Source organism: Phaethon aethereus (assembly GCF_964289735.1).
Source record: "Phaethon aethereus genome assembly, contig: HAP1_SCAFFOLD_108, whole genome shotgun sequence".
In the NCBI taxonomy this organism is placed as follows: Eukaryota; Metazoa; Chordata; class Aves; order Phaethontiformes; family Phaethontidae; genus Phaethon; species Phaethon aethereus.
Window position 1 is genome coordinate 931,400 of NW_028113960.1, and position 19,436 is coordinate 950,835.

Genomic DNA, 19,436 nt, shown 5'->3' on the forward strand with positions numbered 1-19,436 from the left:
TCCACAAAAAGAAGACGACAGGTCATTGTCAGAGGAGACTCCCTTCTGAAGGGCACAGAAGGCCCCATATGCAGACCGGACCCACTTCTTAGGGAAGTCTGCTGCCTCCCTGGGGCCCCAGTTAAAGCTGTGAAGAATAAGCTTCCTACCCTGGTACGGCCTCAGATTATTCTCCATTATTGATTTTTCATGTAGGTAGTGACAAAGTTGCAGTAAGAAGTCCAAGGGCAATCAAGAGAGACTTCGGGGCCTTGGCACGACTGGCTAAGGGATCAGGAGCACAAGTAGGTTCTCCTCAGTTCTTCCAGTTGCAGGAATGCTGACGGAAGGAACAGGAAGAGCCAGCAGCTTGAGCCCGGTGACACCGGCAGAATTGGGAGGTTTTTGATCATGAGCTGGTCCACACGACACCAGGCCTGCTGGTGACAGGTGGGGTACACGTGTCTCAAAGGGGGAAAAGGGTCTTTGCACAGGACTTAGCAGGGCTGAATGAAAGAGCCTTAAACTAGATTCGAAGGGGGAAGGGGATAAAACCAGGCTCGCTAGAGATGAGCCTGGGGGCGGCACGCCGATGTTTGAGGGATGGTGCGAGGGATGGTGCTAGCGAGGTGCTGCAGTCTGCCAGCTCAGTGGAGGTAGGGAGCATGGAGAGCTGTGTGACAGCAAAGACGCAAGGGTTATTGATGTGTTAGAAACCACAGCAGAACTGCCCCTTTGGACTTCCGGAGGGCATACTGGAGTCACTGTGTTCAGCCAGCTGGGCAGAGGATAGGCAATCCCCCATATGATGCGTCCCGTCTGCCTGGTGGGCCTGTCCCAGGGAAGGCAGGGTGCAGTTCCAAGAGTCTCTCGCTTGCTCGCTCTCCCTGATAGCCTCAACCTAGTCACCTCCTCCCGCAGCTCGGTCACTACGTGGAAGATTTCCTCTCCCTGGGTGCACCTCCCACAGCTGTGCTCACTGCTGCCGTCCATCAGCATTGCATCCGTCCGTTGCCTCAGCCGAGGACACTGGGACGGACAGAGCGAGCGAGAGTAGGTCAGTTGAGGTATGAATGACAGTGGCAACACAAAGACTGGAACTAAACAAGAAGCCAAACAAGCCAATGGCCTAACCCAAGAATAACCCAAGCATCCTGCCTTCCTACTGCCAAAACAGGACGGTGGTTCATACCTTAAAGGCTACTTAGCCCTTTGCAGGACCAGGCCTAGACATGAAGACTACAGCGCTAAGCTGTTTTACAGGGGGGTTTTTTCCTTTTTTTTTTTTTTTTTTTAACACTGGGTGGCTGTTGCTTCACTTGCTCTTTTGACTGTCACAATTTCAAAGTGAGTGTACAGCTTAGTCACAGGGTGAGAAGGAAGGGGACCTTCCAAATGAATTTGCTTTCCCTTGGAAATGGCTGAGGCAGGCAAGCATTTGTGGTTGTTACCTCTCTGTCTTAAGCCCTGTTTCGTCTTCAAAATAAATTCAGGAGCCAGAAGGCAGGAAGAAGAGAAACGGTCATATTTTACTCCTTGAGGGGCTGGGTTGTTCTCCCTCCTACCACCATGACTGTGACCATTGGCTTCTTTATCCATCCACCTGTCCCACAGCACAAGCGTTGAGGTTCTATAGAGTTTTATTCTCAGTCCTGCTCTGAGCTGGCATGGGAGAAAGCCGGCTTGAAGCACTAGTGGCTGCTGCCGTTCTTATTCGCTTCCTTTGCTTCCGTGATCAGCGGCGTCAGGCTGGAGAGAGGCTTGGCTAATTTTAGGAATGGATGCTGTGCAAAGGAAAAAAAGAAATGAACCATTACTTTCCAAACTCAGGTACTCACAGCCTCAAGCAGCATTTCTCTGGTTATGGGGAATACGCTGAAACAGGACTGAGGGGACCATCTGCACCTGCGTCTTCATGTCCAGTACCTTGCTATCACAGGCAAACAGGGCCCAAAATCCCATTAATCCCTTTATCAAGTTGTCTTCAGCGTGCTGGCATTTCTGCCCTGCCAGCACTCTGGGAATGCTGTTTGCTCTCCCAGGGCCTTGTTCCTTTCAGGAAACGCAAGTTACTTACTTAGGTTCCTGTTTTTTAAAGACATGGGCTATCTGAGTTGTCAGAAAAGAGCAGAGGCATAAACCGTTCCTTAGGGAACTCCAATAGCTCTAGGAAATGTTTATGCCAGGAGTATTTAGGCCCATGTGTTCTTCTGAAGGCCACGGAGGTACAGGTTTTCAGCACCAAGACAAGAGCAGGGACACCAGTGACAGAGCGCTGACGGACTCAGCTCTGGCTTGCAGCGAGAGCAGTGGCTACCATCCCATTTGCCACTATGTAAAGCTGAATATACTACCAAAATTCAACACAGGGCCGCAAAAATGATCAGAGGGACAGAATAACTCTCCTATGAGGACAGGCTGAGAGAGTTGGGGTTGTTCAGCCTGGAGAAGAGGAGGCTCCGGAGAGACCTTTTTGCAGCCTTCCAGTACTTAAAGGGGGCTTCTAAAGAAAGATGGGGACAGGTTTTTTAGCAGGGTCTCTTGCAACAGGACAAGGGGTCATGGTTTTAAACGACAAGAGGGTAGATTCAGGCTGGATCTAAGGAAGAATTTTTTTGCAATGAGGTGGTGAAACACTGGCACAGGTTGCCCGGAGAGGTGGTAGATGCCCCATCCCTGGGAACATTCCAGGCCAGGTTGGACGGGGCTCTGAGCAACCTGCTCTAGTCGAAGATGTCCCTGATCAGTGTACGGGGGTTGGACTAGAGGACCTTTAAAGATCCCTTCCAACCCAAACCGTTCTATGATTCCACTTCTTTTCCTTTTGAAAAGCACCAAGACTGGAGACTAATATGAGGGGGTTCCGTCTCATGCCTTTGAGTTTAGCTGGTGAGAAAACCATTACATAGAACAGCTGTTCCGCTTGCAGCCGTGTCCCATTTTACCTGCAGAAGTTCCTTGGCAGACCCTCGCCTGTCCACATCCACCTCCAGGCAGCAGCTCAGAAAGTCGCGAAACACCGCGGACAATCGCTCAGGGTTCTGCAGCTCTGGTGTCCCGTTCGTAGCGATCAGATGCAGCGCCTAGAGAAAAAGGGAACATGAGACTCCACCTGTTTCCTTCATATCCATAACTGCCCAGATAGACCCCATTTTTTAAGGTTCATTCTCCAGTGGCAGTTTCTTCCCTGGCAGGGGGTCAGACAGGATTTTTCTATAGCTACATAAAAAACCTTGAGGCAGCCACAGCTCTTCCAATATCAAAATGATCTTGCCTTGACAGCTGATTTCACGGACTGACCTGGTTAGTATGAACTACATCAGCAAAAGCACATTTTGCTTCTCCAAGTAGTGACAGGCTTGTGACAGTGACAGTTTACAGCCTCTTTTAAAGAGTGAATTTGGCCTAACGCTATTATTTCTGAGGATTACTACTGAAAATGCATCTCGGCGGGGCTCACTGTTCCCTAAAGTACAGCTTCCATAAAGCAAAGGTAGCCAAGTTTTTTGCTCTGCTCTTGATAAAAATGGTAACCAGATGGGAAAAAAGGAAATCCATCAGCTTAGTCCTTGGATAAAGAAACAGAAACATTGGGAACCTTTTTTTCAACACAGGCACATAAGTTGCATGCACAAATATCTTATGAAGAAAATGCATCTTTGGGCAGATGGGAGCCAAGCTGCAACAACGTCTTTCAGCAGTCTCCAAATTCCAGATCAGCGTCACTTATGTGTTAAGAAGAAAACGTTTAATGCTTGCTATCAGAAAAACGAGTAATTCCATCGCTATGGTAACACTCCGCTACCTCAGAATTGGGAGTATTCACCTGTGTTAAGGGTTGAGTCCTCTGTGGATTCCCCTCCATGTTGTGCATAAATGTCCAGCTGCTCATCTGAATGCACAGTCATTCTGTGCACACAAGCCTAGCCAAACACTTGAAAATTCCAGCCTTTCTCCTCTTCAACAGCATCCAGCCAAAGCTAAGCTCAAGTTTCCTAAGCAAAGCCAAGGATGTTCACTGTCAAGTAGCTGACGGAGTTCATGCAGCTGAGCAAGTCTTCCTGATATTCCTCAGGCCAAGGGAGTACAACGTCATTTTGCAAAACACAGGGTGAGCAGTATCCAGTGTGGTTCGCTTGTAACCAAGGTCTAACATGCTGAGAAGCCAGCGAGATGAGTTCATTGCGCTTTTGCAAGATGTTATGTAGAAACGGAAGACAAACCTTTTGAACTATTCAGACATAAACTTCCAGAATACGTCTAAACTACACAGCAATAATGATAGAAATAGGCCATGGGGTCTTCCATTAAAACGTCTGCCATTACAACAGCTCTGTTCTACTGGCACTTAACTAGACCGGGACCACATTGACTTTGCTATTGTCCTCTTAAATACAGAGGACAATTTCCAAGCCTAAAAAGGCAAAGAAACGATCCTAGAGTAAAAACAATAAAAGGAAGCTTCTTTCCTTTTCCCACAACATAAATGTCACAAAATCAGTCTGATCCTGTCCATCTGCAGCTGACCTCAGCCACCGGACACAGTGGTGAGCTGGAGTGCCTGTCCTCACTACGCTTCAATTGCGCTACCCGAGGGATGATACTTCTCCTGCGGGAAAGGACTACAGCACCAATGGCAGCTTTGGGGATTTTACTGCAGCCACATTCACCTGAGTGTGAAACAGGAGTGCCAGGACAAATGGAGCTCTTTTAGTTACTTGTTTCTTCTCAGAACATGAATCCCAAAGAAGAGTCATCTTCAGCTCAGTACGTCCCCTTTTCAGTATTTCCACCAGAACAGGGAAAGGTCTACGGGAAGCTGAAGTACCTTCTTATCACATATCTTTTGGTCTCCTATGATATGCAGCTGGCAAAGAAAAGCAAGTACGGTACAAAGGAAAGGAGCGTTCGCAGTAGCTGCAAAGGGGCAATAAGCTCATTAATTTGTTTCACATGCCAAGAAACAAGAAAGGCTTCAGCAGACCATTACAGCTGCAGTCTGTGAAAGCAAGATCCTAAAGGTATCCAGGCCACCCAGATACGTGACAGAACAACATACAGATGATTAAGAAGCCTGAAACTGTAGAAGATGTGCAGCATTTGAAAAAAATGCTACAGTTTTGAGACAAATTGATGCGCTGTGGTTAAGAAATGAAAAAGAAATGCTTAAGGGTTTGTTTTGTTTCTGTGGTTTTCTGTTTGTTTTTTTTTTTAATTGAAATCAGGAGGAGGTCCAACCTGAATTTCAAAGGGTTTTTATCACACCAGTGTTTGTCCCCCAGGCCCTCGGCATGCGCCGGATGGAAGGAAATCACAGTGAGAGGAAACAAATACCATCACAGACACATCCAAGACACACATGGCTCGAAAATTGTTCATTCCTGTGAGTTCTGCATCAGCTGGAAAGAACGTGAGCAGCATGGGATGCGCCTGCTCTACACGTGGAAAACAACACTGCATCTACATGAAGACTGCTGCTAACTCTAGGACTAATGAGCCTTTCATGCCCTTACAATTTATTTAGGTGTTTAAGTAACGGAAGCTCCTGTGTGCCTTCCATTATTAAAACAATCCTTCATAAAAAACAAATCAATCCTGTCGGGGTTGATTGACCTTAATAAAACTAGCTGATAACTGGGGAACTTCAGGCAGTCCATCACAGGCTGTTCACTGTTCCTAGCTCAGGGGCAACAACCGCTGAAAAAGAGCCCAGGAAGCCAATGCAGATGGAAGCAACTTCAGGTGCCTGATTTTCATCTACCACAGTTTTACTAAGACACCTGAAGATGCCTTGAAGCTCTAAGTGTCCAAGCTGATCGTATCTCCAGCAGGAGATGAGGCATATATGGAGAAAAAGAGCATCTCAAAGAATCTGGGTGAGGGCAGGAAGAGCTGAGTTTGGTCAGAGAGAAGAAATCCAGTGATCTTTCTAACAAACAGTTGACCTGAGGCTTCTCGAGGAGCCCTAATCAGCATTTGAGGTTAAGGAGGCAGGGAACCTTCAGCATCCCGACCAGTCACGCTAATGCTCTTCACGGGTTTTTGCTGCCTTATGCAAGGCAAATGCATTTTTTGCAAGGGTCTCCCAGGGAAGCAGGTGGAGTGTGGGCTCCTCTCTTTGCTTGGCCGGGGGTATTTCCTGACCATTCTCTTGTTTCTTCTTTCAGTCTGCAGTACGCGGTCGGGGTGCCACAGACCAGAGAGAGCGCAGCCTTACTGCTATGAGAAAAGCTAAAGGTCAGGCTCTATTTTAATTCTAGCCTTAATAAGAATTGCGTATGTATACGCATAGAGCAAACTTAATTTCCTCCTGAATTCCTGCATCCTGTCAGGAATTAACTGTGCAGCATTGAGCTCTGTTTCAGCTCTCAGTCATGAGGTGTTATCTTGGCAGACATTCCTCCACTATGACACGCTCCTTTGGTATAAGAACTGGTCATTTCATTTTAAGGAATTAGGACAAAACTGGAAACTTCAAAACATCAAAATACACTAGTGTACTACAAGTACCTGTGCCAAAACATACTTGTAGAAAAGCATTTGCTAAGAAGTGATTATGGCATTACTAGAACCAGTGACACTTCCTGAAAGGTGCAGGTGAGCAATCGGCACTGATCTGAGTTTGGAAAGACTTCTCCTGCACGTACAGTTGAAATATTTTTCATAAAAATTCCCCAACTGGCGGATCTTGCTGCTGAAAAATTCTTGTCATTCAGAGATACAACTCAAAGAGAGTTCTAAAAGCACATGAGAAATCTCAAGCATTGTTGAGGGCAAAAATGACACATTTCTGAACAGTCTACATGTCACTGCTCTTTTAAGGTCCCCCTATTGACATAAGGAAAGCTACAATATATGCCGATATGCTCCAGCGACATATTTAGAAGCAGCCCTTGGTGGAACTAGTTCAAGCTGGTGTAACTGGGATTTTGTCTCATGGGAGACAAAACATGGGGCAGGTTAGAAAGACGGTGGTCTCTGGTTTTATTCGCACCTTACCCTGAGAGGATGAGCATTAACGTAAGGAGGTTCTCCTTGCGCCATTTCAATTGCCGTGATCCCAAGCGACCAGATGTCCACTTTGGGCCCGTATGCGTTTCCCGACACCACTTCTGGTGCCATCCAGTAAGGAGACCCGACCATCGTGCTCCGTTGACTCTGCTCAGGGGTGATCTGAGCACACAAGCCAAAATCAGCTGAGGAGAAAAACAAGTACTGTTAAAGGCAGCTTGATTTATGAAACCAAGCAAAAGAAATCCCTTCCAGATGCCTCAGAAGGCGTTGTTGAATCTATCTGGTAAAGCGGCCATGCTCTGTTTACTCAGTGCTCGAGCCAAGGAAATACTGAAGTGGCCACTTAAAAACCCCTCAAGTTTCATGCAGTGGCTTTTATTCACTTGAAGCTTTAGATTATTCTTTATTACTGCCCCTTCTGGAAGGGACCTACACAAACCGAAACCACTCTTTACACCTTTTTCCTTTCTGTACCTCTCTGGACGTTGGCACTGTGCTCTTAGCTCGCAGCAGTGGTCTGCCAGTGCACTACCACAGGCATCGCTTTTGGGTAACAGGCAGTCAGTCAAAAGCAGCCCCACACCACATCCTGGGAATGCTGCACCTGACCAAAGATACCTACTCAGTTTGACAGATCCATCCATTCCGAGGAGGATATTGTCGCTTTTGATGTCTCTGTGGATCACTTGGTTGGAATGAAGGCAATCCAGAGCTTGTAGGCACTCATAGATAAAAAAGAAACATGAGGGTAAAACTTACTTAGTGACCAGATTTCATCACACAAGAAAAGAAATGGCTCTAAAGGATTTAATTTCTAGTTGAATTGAGAGTAATGGCAGAGTATTGTGCTCTCAAGAGGAAGTGCTTGCTGCTTCAACACAGAGTAATAACTTCCTAAACAAAGGCGTAGTAGCTTTTGAAACAGAAATGTCAATTCTTGGCACAGACTGTCCCCTGAAAGCACACACGGAATGACTGCTGCTGCAGGGAATGTGCTATCTCCACCCAGGTGACAAACTATGGTTTGCCAAAAACCAAAAAGTCCCTTCCTTCGGTATAAGATGGATCACTTTTGAGTCGGAGGTCGCATGAGAAAGATTTTATTGTTAGGCTTGACGGCAGATCTGCAAATAGCGTGTTAGGCATTTTTCAGGAGCAACCACCGTTTTGGGTGGAGTGCTATTCTTTTAAGCCGAGGACTGGGATGAAGGAGCCCCTCTTTTTCTTTGCTGGTATTTTAAAATTCTGCCACCAGCATATTTGCTTGTACACGAAAGGAATGCAGTACAGGCATGCTCCAGGCAAAGGTTTAGAGAGGCAAAGTTGAGAAGAGTAAAACGAAAAACAACAAAAAAAGAAATAGTACAATAAAATTCTATGAGTAAAACAACAGAGTGTAAGAAGTGCAGCGATACTGGCAGGCAGTTCACTTAAGATGCTCTTTCTTCTCCGTATCATAAAAGCAACACAGAAACAAAGCTCTGAACATGAAACCTCTCATCTTCTTACCACCTGCTTAGAAGTACCATCCTGTCCCAGTAATGGGAAGCACAGGCGGGATCCCTTACCTCCCTACAGACAGCTGCTATCTGTCCTTCATCCATACATGTCTCCTCAAGAACATCATTTAAAGAGCCTCCAGCTAGGTATTCCATAACCACCCACAGTGTGTCACCGACGAGGTAGCTGAAAGAAGAAAACAATGGCACTGAGATGAGTGTGCACGGCTAAATTACCTCTGGAAAAAGGCTACAGCTGATTTTGTTTCCAAGTCATTCTTACATGAGGACAGGACAACATGAATAGACATTCCCTCTAGGCTATACAGGACTTAGAACCTGTGCGGTCTAAATGAGAAGGCCCATAAGTGAACAATTAGAGGTCCGAGTTGGCAAGCAAGTGAAAAATTGAAGTTCAGTAATGGCAAAGATAAATCTTGGACCAGGAGGATGTGTACCAGTGAGGACAGGAATTGGTCAACAGTTTGGAAAACCTACCAGAAAATACATCCAGGAACAGGAGAAACAATTTAAAAAGTGGCAAATTACGTGTTTCTGCAAACAAGAACTTCACCTTCCTGATATCCACAGCAATGGAAAAGAGCAGGAACAGCCCAAAGGAAGTAATTTCGAGGAGGATTTACCAGCACTTATGATAAGACACAGAAAAGATGATCAACTTAACCACAAAACCAATCAAGCCAACAACAAAAAAACATGGAGGTAGGCTGAGATGGCTGTGCCAGGTACTTGAAAACAGTCTTAAGCAATATATGCCAGAAAAGATTAATGCAGACAAAATGCAGTCTCCTCCCATACACTGGCTATGAGTAGATAAACAATAGAGGTCAATTTTCTGCCAGCGACCAAAGGGGTTTTTAAAAAGGTTTGGCTTACAGCGTGTAAATGAACATTCACGTGATCATACCAGAACTACTCACCTGTCTAAATAGTTCACAATATTGGAGCTCTTGTTTTCTCTCATGATGAGGATTTCGTTAACTATTAGCTCCTTTTTGGGCTGTTGTTGGAGATTAATTTGCTTTATGGCCACCTAAAACGACAGGGAAAGCCATTAACTTGAGTAGCCTGTTGCACAAGGTCCCAATGAACATGAAGCGCGTGTTTTTGGAATGACATAGCAGAGCTGTGCCAAACTGTCTTGGTATCAGACCAAAGAGCTCAGTAACTTATATTACAACACCCAATTTCTCTGCTAGCCTGGGTGCTAGTTACAGGACACACGGCCATATACATTTTGTCTTGTAAAATCTGTACAAATGCTCTTTAAACTATCAAGCACGCATCTCTAACAACACTCTCTGGGCCGACATTCTTCTCAGATGGTCTTAGTTTACCACCACTATTATTGTTGATGCACAGTTTGCAAGCAGGAAGTGATTTTGTTACTGCCAAGATACACAAAAACTGCTGGTAATGCTTTAGTAATTGTACGATTTGTCATCATTATTTCAGCAACTGCTGTTACTCTTGACTTGACGGCATAACAGAGAGAAAACACAGACGTACATTACATTTCAAAAGCCATACTAAAACAATCATTAAGGTTACACACACAAAAAATACAGTCCTGGCTGTTGCCTTCGCAGGCGTGGCGACCTGGTTCAGGAACGGCACGGAGACCAACCCCAGGCCACTCGGGCCATCAGCTCGCTGACACCAATGTGGTAGACGGCAAATGGCGTTTATTAGTGTGTGACACGGCGTTATATAGCTTAGGTTTATAACCTCACTTCCGTCTGCTTGCATCATAAATTAAACGCTATTGGCTTTCAGGAGAGGGGCCCTAACTTTCCGTACAGCGCGATATCTTCCGGCCGCCAGACCCTAGCTATCTACACCTGGCACTTCCTAGCTTCTTGAATCTTGATTTTGCAACTCGAAATACACATTCCTTAACACAGTTCAGATTGGCAATTACTTTGAGGGTTTCAAAAAAATAATCCATTCTATGTCATTTGATGGATACACCCCGGGTCCTAAGCAGGGCTAGACCTCTACCTAAGAGCAGTTATAAAGCGCCTCTGTCTAGTCCTGCTCTCAACATGGCACGAAAGAGACCACCCCTCCGCTCCCATTCCTGGGTTTCTAGCCACATTTTCAGGCAGGGTTTGTATAGATTCAAGACCGCTTGCCTTGAATGTGAAAGGAATGTGAATGGAAAAGGAAAGGAATGTGAAGAGGCCACTTTAAACTGGTCACTACAGGGGCTGTCAAAGCTAACGCCGCTTTCCTTCAAGATTCGTTTCTCACCCTCCTGGCCCCCACTTCCCTGCGAGCACTTCACGGGCTGTAATGGGCTGTCACCGACACCAGACTTAAACACGACTGTTTGGTTTGGGAGAGATCTTTGCTCTTGATATACTTCTTCTACACTGACAGACATGAGAATGATTTCTAAACCAACACATTGACGCTGGCAATAAAAATGATACTGTTTTTATCAGTCCCAAAAGCTTGCTGGGATTTCTGAAGGCTGAAGACAGCAGATGATGCATTTTGCCAGCTGACACTAGCCTGTGCTTCAGAGGAACCGCCTTGGCAGTGAAGATCTACTGGCCACCCAAAAGCCCCATCCACCCTTCGCACCAGAGGGGAGAGCACTAAAGACCTGCAAAATCGGCTGGGACTGTGGACACTTACCTCTTGTCCTGTGGTGATGTCCATCGCCATGTAAACAGTTCCTGACGCCCTAGAAGCAAAACAGCAGCAAAGAAAGGAGCACTTTAGTCCCTAGGAGTGAAAGCAAGCCCAGACAGGAGATCGCTGCTGCCTGTAGGGTTTAAAAAACACCTTTGTTCACCCACTCCTTCAGGCAGCAGCACACAGCGCAGCAGCCCACCAGCCCTCTGCCACGCAGGGTATCCAAGAGAAAACTTATGCCCAACGTGAAGAACAAGGGATGTCCAACATGAGGAAAGGATCCACACACAGCTTTCCCCAGCATAGCAAAGCAAGGAAACTATTCTCCAGCCATCCTACAAGGTCACAGCTAGAGCAGGTTAAGGCATGTTGTGCTCCAAACACGGGATCCTTAGACAGCTTCTTTAGGTGTCAAGAGCCCTCAGCAGCTGCTTCTGTTAGGTGCACCGGACACGTGAAGGACTCTTCATGGTATCTGTATTTTCCTCCTGTGGCAGACACGGGTTGTGTTGTAGAGCCACCAGAAAGAAATGGTGCTCTCATCTGCGGACTAGGCAGTGTGGCGTTTTGTTTGCCATCTGCCTCTTGTTAAAAGAGGTTCTTCCCCTGTAATGATGTGAAGGGCCTGAAAGGCCACGGTCAGAGGAAACCCCTTTGGGTTTAAAGTAACTGCAGGCTTGTAAACCCCATTAGTGTTCCTTCTGAGCTAAGCACAGGTTTACACTGCCATCATGTCAAAGCTGACGTCTGCACGGGCAGTGAGGCAAGCGAGGGAATTCTGAGAAGTGGGAACACCCATCCGGCAAGTGTCCCACTGACTGACAATGCCAAAATCAGTTTGCTCCTTTTCACCTGATCCCCTGGCTTGTTTGTGTACCTGCAGGCTGAAATATGTCTGAAGCACTGCTATCCAACAGGCACCAGGGACGATTTTTTTCTGGAGGATTTTTCCCCATCACTACAAATTGACCTGCAGCATGACAGTCACGAGCTGGTGATGGCAGCACGCTCACTGCTCTGTAAGAAGGGCGTGCCATCTTCAGGCTGCACTAAAAGCTGGAGGAAATCAGTTCAGAGACCCTTTCAGGCCAGATATTAGCCACTTCTCTTCCCACCAGCTGCTGAGGCACCTTTGTACAAGCTCACTCCTAGGATGGGCAAAACAAAAGACGGTGAGGGCGATGGTCATACTGTCACGGTCACACGTGCGTCACACGCATGTTTCTTCTGGCTCTCACTTCTTCAGTCGACACATATCTTGTGAGAGCCTGGCACAGCTCTAAGTGTCCACTGACATTTTACAAATGACAATGAGAACCAAAACTTCGGGTACAACGCAAGCGGCAATCCCAGAAAGGGTTTTTATACAACGAATGGAGCAGAAACACCTTCCCACAAGTGCCCCACCAAACAAGAAGTGTCTACGATAAAGCCTGCCAGAGAAAGAGCATGAGTGCGTCTGGCTTTCTGCAGCATCTATCAGTTCTAGGTCAGCAACGTGCTACCCTGACTCCAAACCTCACAAGCAGTCACGGTTTCTTTACAAACACTACGGTCACCTGCCTTAACAGGCAGGAAAACATCTCCCGATGTCAGTGAACAGCTTCTGTCAGACACTGACAGCAGCGTGATCCTGGTGCTACACAATGGCGCTGGCCCTCCCGGAACTACGACACAGCCACGGAAACTTTGACCGAGCAGGGAGTCTGTCTGTATTTAAAACGCAAGTCAGGTACCTAATTTTGATGCCATTTCTTCTTGCCTCCTCACATCGGAACCATTTCAAATCAATCCTAGTTACAGTAAGCATGGTTGGGCTTCAAAGGGAAATAGCCTGATGTTTTTTTTTCTGTAAACTCCTAAAACCTGCAGGATCCACAAGTGGTCTGCCATCAGGCAGATGATGCATGTTCTCATCAAGTACTTTGTGCTTCAACTCTCTATTACTGAATTTTTGTTCTTTTCTGCCTCTGCTAGAAAAGAGAGCTTATTATTTATCTCTGCGTTCTGTTGCTAAACTATGTGGTTATAATCCAGATCACTGAATATCTTTTTAGAGCAAAATATTCAAAAGAAATGGTATTGAGAACTGGTATCTATCTGACAACTAGCAGGTGCTAAGTGGCTCTTTTAGGCAACAAAGTTTTTTCGCCATTCTTTAGCGTGGCCAGATTATTTTGCGACATACAAAAAACTATTCCCCCTTCTCCCCCTAAGAACATAAGCAAATAGGGGCCACACACTTGAGGGACAGTAGACCTTCCCGGTCCTGCTCCTTGCTGCAGACAAGACATTGGCTCCATCAGGTTGTCTTTGGCCGTGCCTTCCGACCGCACTTATAAATTTGATCGGTACTGAGAGACAGGAGAATCTAAATCCAGGGTTGTCTGAACATGTCTGGAGCTTGCCCGACTTCACGCTTGATATTACACCAGCAAAATACCTGGCCCATTTTTCGTGTCAGTAACTGTGGTCGGACTTACCCTTGGCCAATTTGCTCCAATTCAGTATATTTCTTCTTAGGATCTCCCATGCTCACAACGCTCCCTGAAAGAAACAAAATTAAAGATGCTCACTGCAAACTGGAGATACCAACTTCCAGCAGGTCAGAAATGCAGCTCCACTGTCTGGGCTTGTGAGTCGTTTGTAGCCACTTGGGCAACAACAACAACAACAACTTCGTCATACAGGCAGCTCCACAGCACAGACAGCCTCCACAAAGACGGATTTTCTACAGTCCTTTGGAGAGTTACCTTGACAGCAAACTAAGAGCATGGAGAAACATTCACAGCAGACAGGTATCAGAAAAGAACAAGCACCAATGCAAGTGTTTGTTGTCGAGAAACACTAACGAGCGCTGGAACAACAGAGCCTTTATTTCCTTAGGAATAAATACTCTGTGTGATTCAACAGAAGGTTTAATGCTACCAAAGATTACATGCACCTTGGGTTCTGGAATCAATTTTGATGAACAGGTGCCATTTTCAGAACAGGAAAAATACTGCAGAGTGTTTCCAGGAGGGGATCTTCTCAACCTTTCAGCAGTTTGCCGGAAGAATGCCTTTATGTTTTTAAAGAACAGCTTCTCATGTTCATTCACCAGGAATGATGGGGTTTTAAGAACTATCACCATCATCCACTCATTACCAGGCTAAGTTCTGAAGACCTTGCTTATGCCACTCTAAGAACCACACTGCTTGTCTGCAACCTGACTGGGATTGACACGCACTTGTCCTGCACTCTCAACACTGCACGCATGTTGATCTCCACAGAATCACAGAATGGTAGAGGTTGGAAGGGACCTCTGAAGATCATCTGGTCCAACCCCCCTGCCAAGGCAGGATCACCGAGGGCAGCTTGCACAGGAACGCGTCCAGTCGGGTTTGGAAGGTCTCCAGAGAAGGAGCCTCCAACAACCTCTCTGGGCAGCCTGTTCCAGTGCTCCATCACCCTCACAGTAAAGAAGTTTTTCCTCATGCTGAGGTGGGACTCCTGTGCTGCAGTTTATGCCCATTTCCCCTCGTCCTGTCACTGGGCACTACTGAAAAGAGACTGGCTCCATCCTCCTGACAGCCACCCTGCAGATATTGATAGACATTGAAAAGGTCCCCTCTCAGTCTTCTCTTCTCCAGACTAAACAGCCCCAGGTCTCTCAGCCTTTCCTCATACAAGAGATATTCCAGTCCCTTAATCATCCTCGTAGCCCTCCGTTGGACTCGCTCCAGGAGTTCCCTGTCTCTCTTGAACTGGGGAGCCCACAACCGGACGCAATAGTCCAGATGAGGCCTCACCAGCGCAGAGTAGACGGGGAGGATAACCTCTCTCGACCTGCTGGCCACACTCTTCTTAATGCACCCCAGGATACCATTGGCCCTCTTGGCCACCAGGGCACAGTGCTGTCCCATGGATAACTTACTGTCTGCCAATATTATGCTTATTCACAAATAAGCACAGCCGTGGTGGACAGCACGAACAGCATTATTCCTCAGGCTGCCGCGTTACACAGGCAGCTGCACAAACGAGATGCTGATCATTCCAGCAATAAGGCTCAGAAGCCAGGCCAGATGGGGTGCTGCCGCCTCCCGGCAGCTCTGCGCTGCAGCAGCGGGAAGGCAGGGCCGGCACATCTGGCACAGGGCATGGGACAGAAAGAAATACCGAATACGTACTCAGTTTCTCTAGGATGTCCTCATCTGTCAGCCCAGATTTTGTCTCCTGCCCGTCTGTGTTTCTGGACAAAGCGTTTGATTGTCCACATTGCAGAGTGGTGGCCACTTTAGCTGGTGCCAGCGCAGCGGCAGGTTCAGTTACAGAGCATGAGTAGATCTGTGACAAGAAAAGGCGTTGTATCAGAAAGCTGGCTTGCAGAGATGCCCCTAAGATCATATTGCAAATGCAAATGCTTACGAAGATGCCTCTTCTCTGCTACTAAGATATATTCACGGACCCTATCAGAATCACAGGAAACTCATGACTAAATGGGAAAGTTCAAACCCGATTGTCGGGGTGTCAGTGGCCTGGGTGAAGCACTGTCATGGTAGGACTGTGGCCCGCAGAGTCTTCACCCGCAAGTGCTGTCTGACCAGAAACATGCAGCTCTGAATTACCCCAAATACAGCGCTATCCAACGCTGGGACTTACTGGTTTTGTATGTTCAGGCCAGGGTGCGGGAACAGGGGGAGGTTCAATGCCTTCTTCCTCCTCCTCATCACCTTCATCCGCTTCTTCAGAAACAGGCAGAGCTGGTGGGGGTTCACATGCTGGTTTTGTGCCCTGTGGACAGACGGGAGCATGAGCGACAGTCACCGCTTTGGCACTTGGGAGCTTTGACAATTACACACCACTTGGGTCTGCTCAGACAGCTTCAGGAACCAATCTGGACATGCCTGTAGTCCTACAGGCCCCGGTGCTAAGTTACACGTGGCACAGCACAATTTAAAGGTTACAAATGACCCTGCTGTTTTGTTAAGTTGTCTTGGCGTTTTTCATTCTTGCTGAAAACAACTTATCCATGCCCATGCTTAGTCAAAGTCCAATTTTACAAAATGTCATGCTTGGATATATCGCTAGAAGTCACATCTAGTTGCTGGTTCATTGCTTTGGCATTGTATCTACAGTCATGGTAACAGTTAATTAAGCTAACAGGTATCTACTTATTCGAATGTGGTTAAATACAAGGGTTTAAGAACCCTCCTATTTAACCCCAACCTTTGCTGCTGCTGCAAAGACGCTACGGTTGACTTTCCTTCAGCCTGCAAGGCTGGCACTCTGTCACAAAAGGCAAATCTCACAGCTTGCTCCACCATTCTTAAATGCTAGGAAAGCTAAAGGTTACCTTCACACTCACCGAAGGATGGGTTTCTCGGTATCCACGGGCGATTTTACCTGCAATGCGCAAAGGAAAATTAACCAGACGCTGTTATAAAAATGCCTTTTGTGGGGAAACCCACAGAACAAGGAAATCCAAAGAGACGACATGTTTCTTTCACAACATCCCTCCAGGAGCAACAGCTATTTTACACAGAGAGGAGGGTAACAGGACAAGAGAAAATTCTACACTTTCTTGTGTCTCTTTTTTGCCCTGTTTTGCCAGTAACTAAAAGAATTGGAAACTTATTCAAGAAAATGCAGATTGGTCTTTAACTGTCAATGCTTCTGTTCCCCCATTAAAGCTTGCCAAAATTCCACCTTAGCTGTGCCACTTCTATTCTGACAAACCACAGTCACAGCTCCTGAGTTCAGGAGCGTACACAAAGTGTTTTGAATTTTGCATTTCACCACAAAACTAACTGCTTTTTTAGCAAACATTAAGTGTCAACTTAGACAGTCAAATCTCTTCATTATGCAAATTAAAGAAAAAAAGATGCTTTCCCTCAAAAGAAGAGAAACGGTAATAAATTCTGGAGATTAACCTCACAGTTTCTCTCTCACAGAAGCTCTCCCAGTCCGCATTTTAGCAGTTGCACTGGTTGAACCAGCAAACTGAGGAAATTGCAGACCCCACTGCCACACACTACCAGGTGTGGGGAACTGAACCACTGCAGGTAAATCTGTCCAAATGCTGTCCACACCCGGTGGGATAGAGACACCCCCTTATTAGCTGCAGCTCTTGACAGAAGCTTTACCAAAGTCATGGTATCTTACTGGCATTTTTGTTTAAAAATCAACTCCGTTATTAAGGAACAGCCAAAGAACACATCGATACAGAAGCCAACTAGTAGTAAAAACCTCCACTTACTTGCTACATGTGTGGCCAGCCAGGGTCTGTCTGGCAAATACAATACAGAAAAAGCCAAAGAAAAGAAAACGCGAACTGCAGCACAGACTTGCTCTCTCATTTTTGCAACGGTACGCCACAATTTTGCAGACTCTAGGCAACCAGGAGGAAAAAGGACATCCCCATCACATCTGCAGGCTCTTGGACGGGAATGCCCACACCACGAGGGTCTTCCTGGAGTGAGCCTGCTATGGAGATTGCTCGGGACACTTATGCCTGCCTTCTCGCCCTCTGTGACACCGTTCCTGTTACATCACAATGGCAGCCGTTCTTGGTTGGTTTGTGAGTTTATGCACAGCAACCTCGTCCTCTGCATGGGGTTTACGTGGCAAGGTTGTGGCAGCAGGGCTGCAGGGGTGGCTTCTGTGAGAAGCTGCTAGAAGCTGCCCCTGTGTCCCATAGAACCCGCGCCTGCCGGCTCCAAGACAGACCCGGCACTGGCCAAGGCCAAGCCAGGCAGCGTCGGGGGCAGCACCTCTGGGATAACATATTTCAGAAGGGGACAAAACCGGCACGTGGCATTTGCAGCCGGAGAGAGGAGTGAGAACATGTGAAAACAGCCCTGCAGACACCAAGGTCAGTGCGGACGGAGGGGCAGGAGGTGCTCCAGGCGCCGCAGCAGAGGTTCCCCTGCAGCCCCTGGTGAAGACCATGGTGAGGCAGGCTGTGCCCCTGCAGCCATGCAGCTCCACGCTGGAGCAGATCTCCACCTGCAGCCCAGGAAGGACGCCCCGCCGGGGCAGGGGGATGCCCGAAGGAGGCCGTAACCCCGTGGGACACCCGCGCTGCAGCAGGATCCTGGCAGGACCTGCGGAAAAGACATCCGGAGCAAAGCTGAGCCCGTGTGCTGGTGCACATCCCTCCCTTGTACCTGGGCCACTCTAAATTGCCTGACCAGCCTCGGCCTCTGAACAAAGGGTTTGGCAGAGAGAGGCCCTCAGCTGTACCAGGCGCTCTTGTGTAGACGAGGAGGAGAATGGCACTGAGGGTATCAGGGACGCAATCACCTGAACAAGGTACAGGACATGAACGGAACTAATCAATTATCTCCAGACAATCCTGGCAGCGGTAACGTCAAAACCTTGAGAAATCACCTGCCTGCATTGTGGAAACTCACTGATGCCTAAAGACAGTCATCTCCCAGTCCTATAAAGAGTGGTCCCAAGTGAGACCCTTTGAGCTCTCCTGGACCGCAGCGGGCTGCAACTAGCACCTCCCTCTGAGTGGGACGCCTCTCAGAGCCCGTGAACCCTCAAGTTCACGATCAGCTCAGAGGCTCGACTGTGCAGCCATTGAGCGATGCAAAGCATTCGATGTGAGTATTTGACTGAATTCCAGGGGGATATTGAATAGGTACCTTGGTACATCTCTCTCTCTTTTCTCTAGATCTCTTTATGGGTCTCTGTCTCTACACCTATAGGTGTGTGTGTGATTAAGGACTTCTAAGTTTCAGTGGATTATGCTGCTAAGTTTTATATGATTTGATACTGTGACTTATCTCGGCATTGTTAGTGAATGTGATTGCTGCTATTTTGTATTGGATAAATTGCCATCTTTAAGTTACAGGAAGCACAAAATCATAGTCTGTATCACTACACCAGAATCCCCGATACCCTGTCCCTTTAGTCATAAACTGTTGACCAAATCTGGGAATAGGAGTGGATTCAGTCGCACCTAGACTCCTCTCTGAAAACGACTTTAGAAAGCATGGGGGTCCTCTCTGAACCTCGTGACTCAATGGGAGGGTCTCTCCTACTTTCCCTCCTGAAATATACACATTAACTCGATTTGATAGACGAGTAAATCATTCCAGTTTAATTGTTCTATCTGCACAGCTTTTCCACCTTGAATAAGGAATAGAGTGGACCTTGCCATCGCCTTCTGTTAAGTCATCCTTTTTACAAATCTAGATTAAAATCATGCGCTTTCTGGTATCTTTGGTGGTGATTCTTCAAGCAGCCTAAATTATCCATTCGTGACAGCCCAGGAAGCAGGGAGGGATG

The 19,436-nt window shown here is 47.0% G+C and overlaps 1 protein-coding gene across 1 annotated transcript; it reads right to left on the reverse strand.

Moving 5' to 3' along the window:
* Positions 1-1,018: 1,018 nt before the first annotated feature.
* Positions 1,019-18,800, reverse strand: LOC309416440 (serine/threonine-protein kinase PAK 3-like; the record flags this gene model as incomplete). The annotated part of the gene is made up of 12 exons (XM_082015988.1): positions 1,019-1,763; positions 2,925-3,062; positions 6,979-7,175; positions 7,616-7,715; positions 8,562-8,679; positions 9,434-9,546; positions 11,157-11,205; positions 13,640-13,703; positions 15,326-15,482; positions 15,798-15,929; positions 16,504-16,541; positions 18,791-18,800. The coding sequence occupies 12 exons, from the start codon at positions 18,798-18,800 to the stop codon at positions 1,671-1,673; spliced, it is 1,209 nt and encodes a 402-aa protein (XP_081872114.1). The 3' UTR covers positions 1,019-1,670.
* Positions 18,801-19,436: the final 636 nt, after the last annotated feature.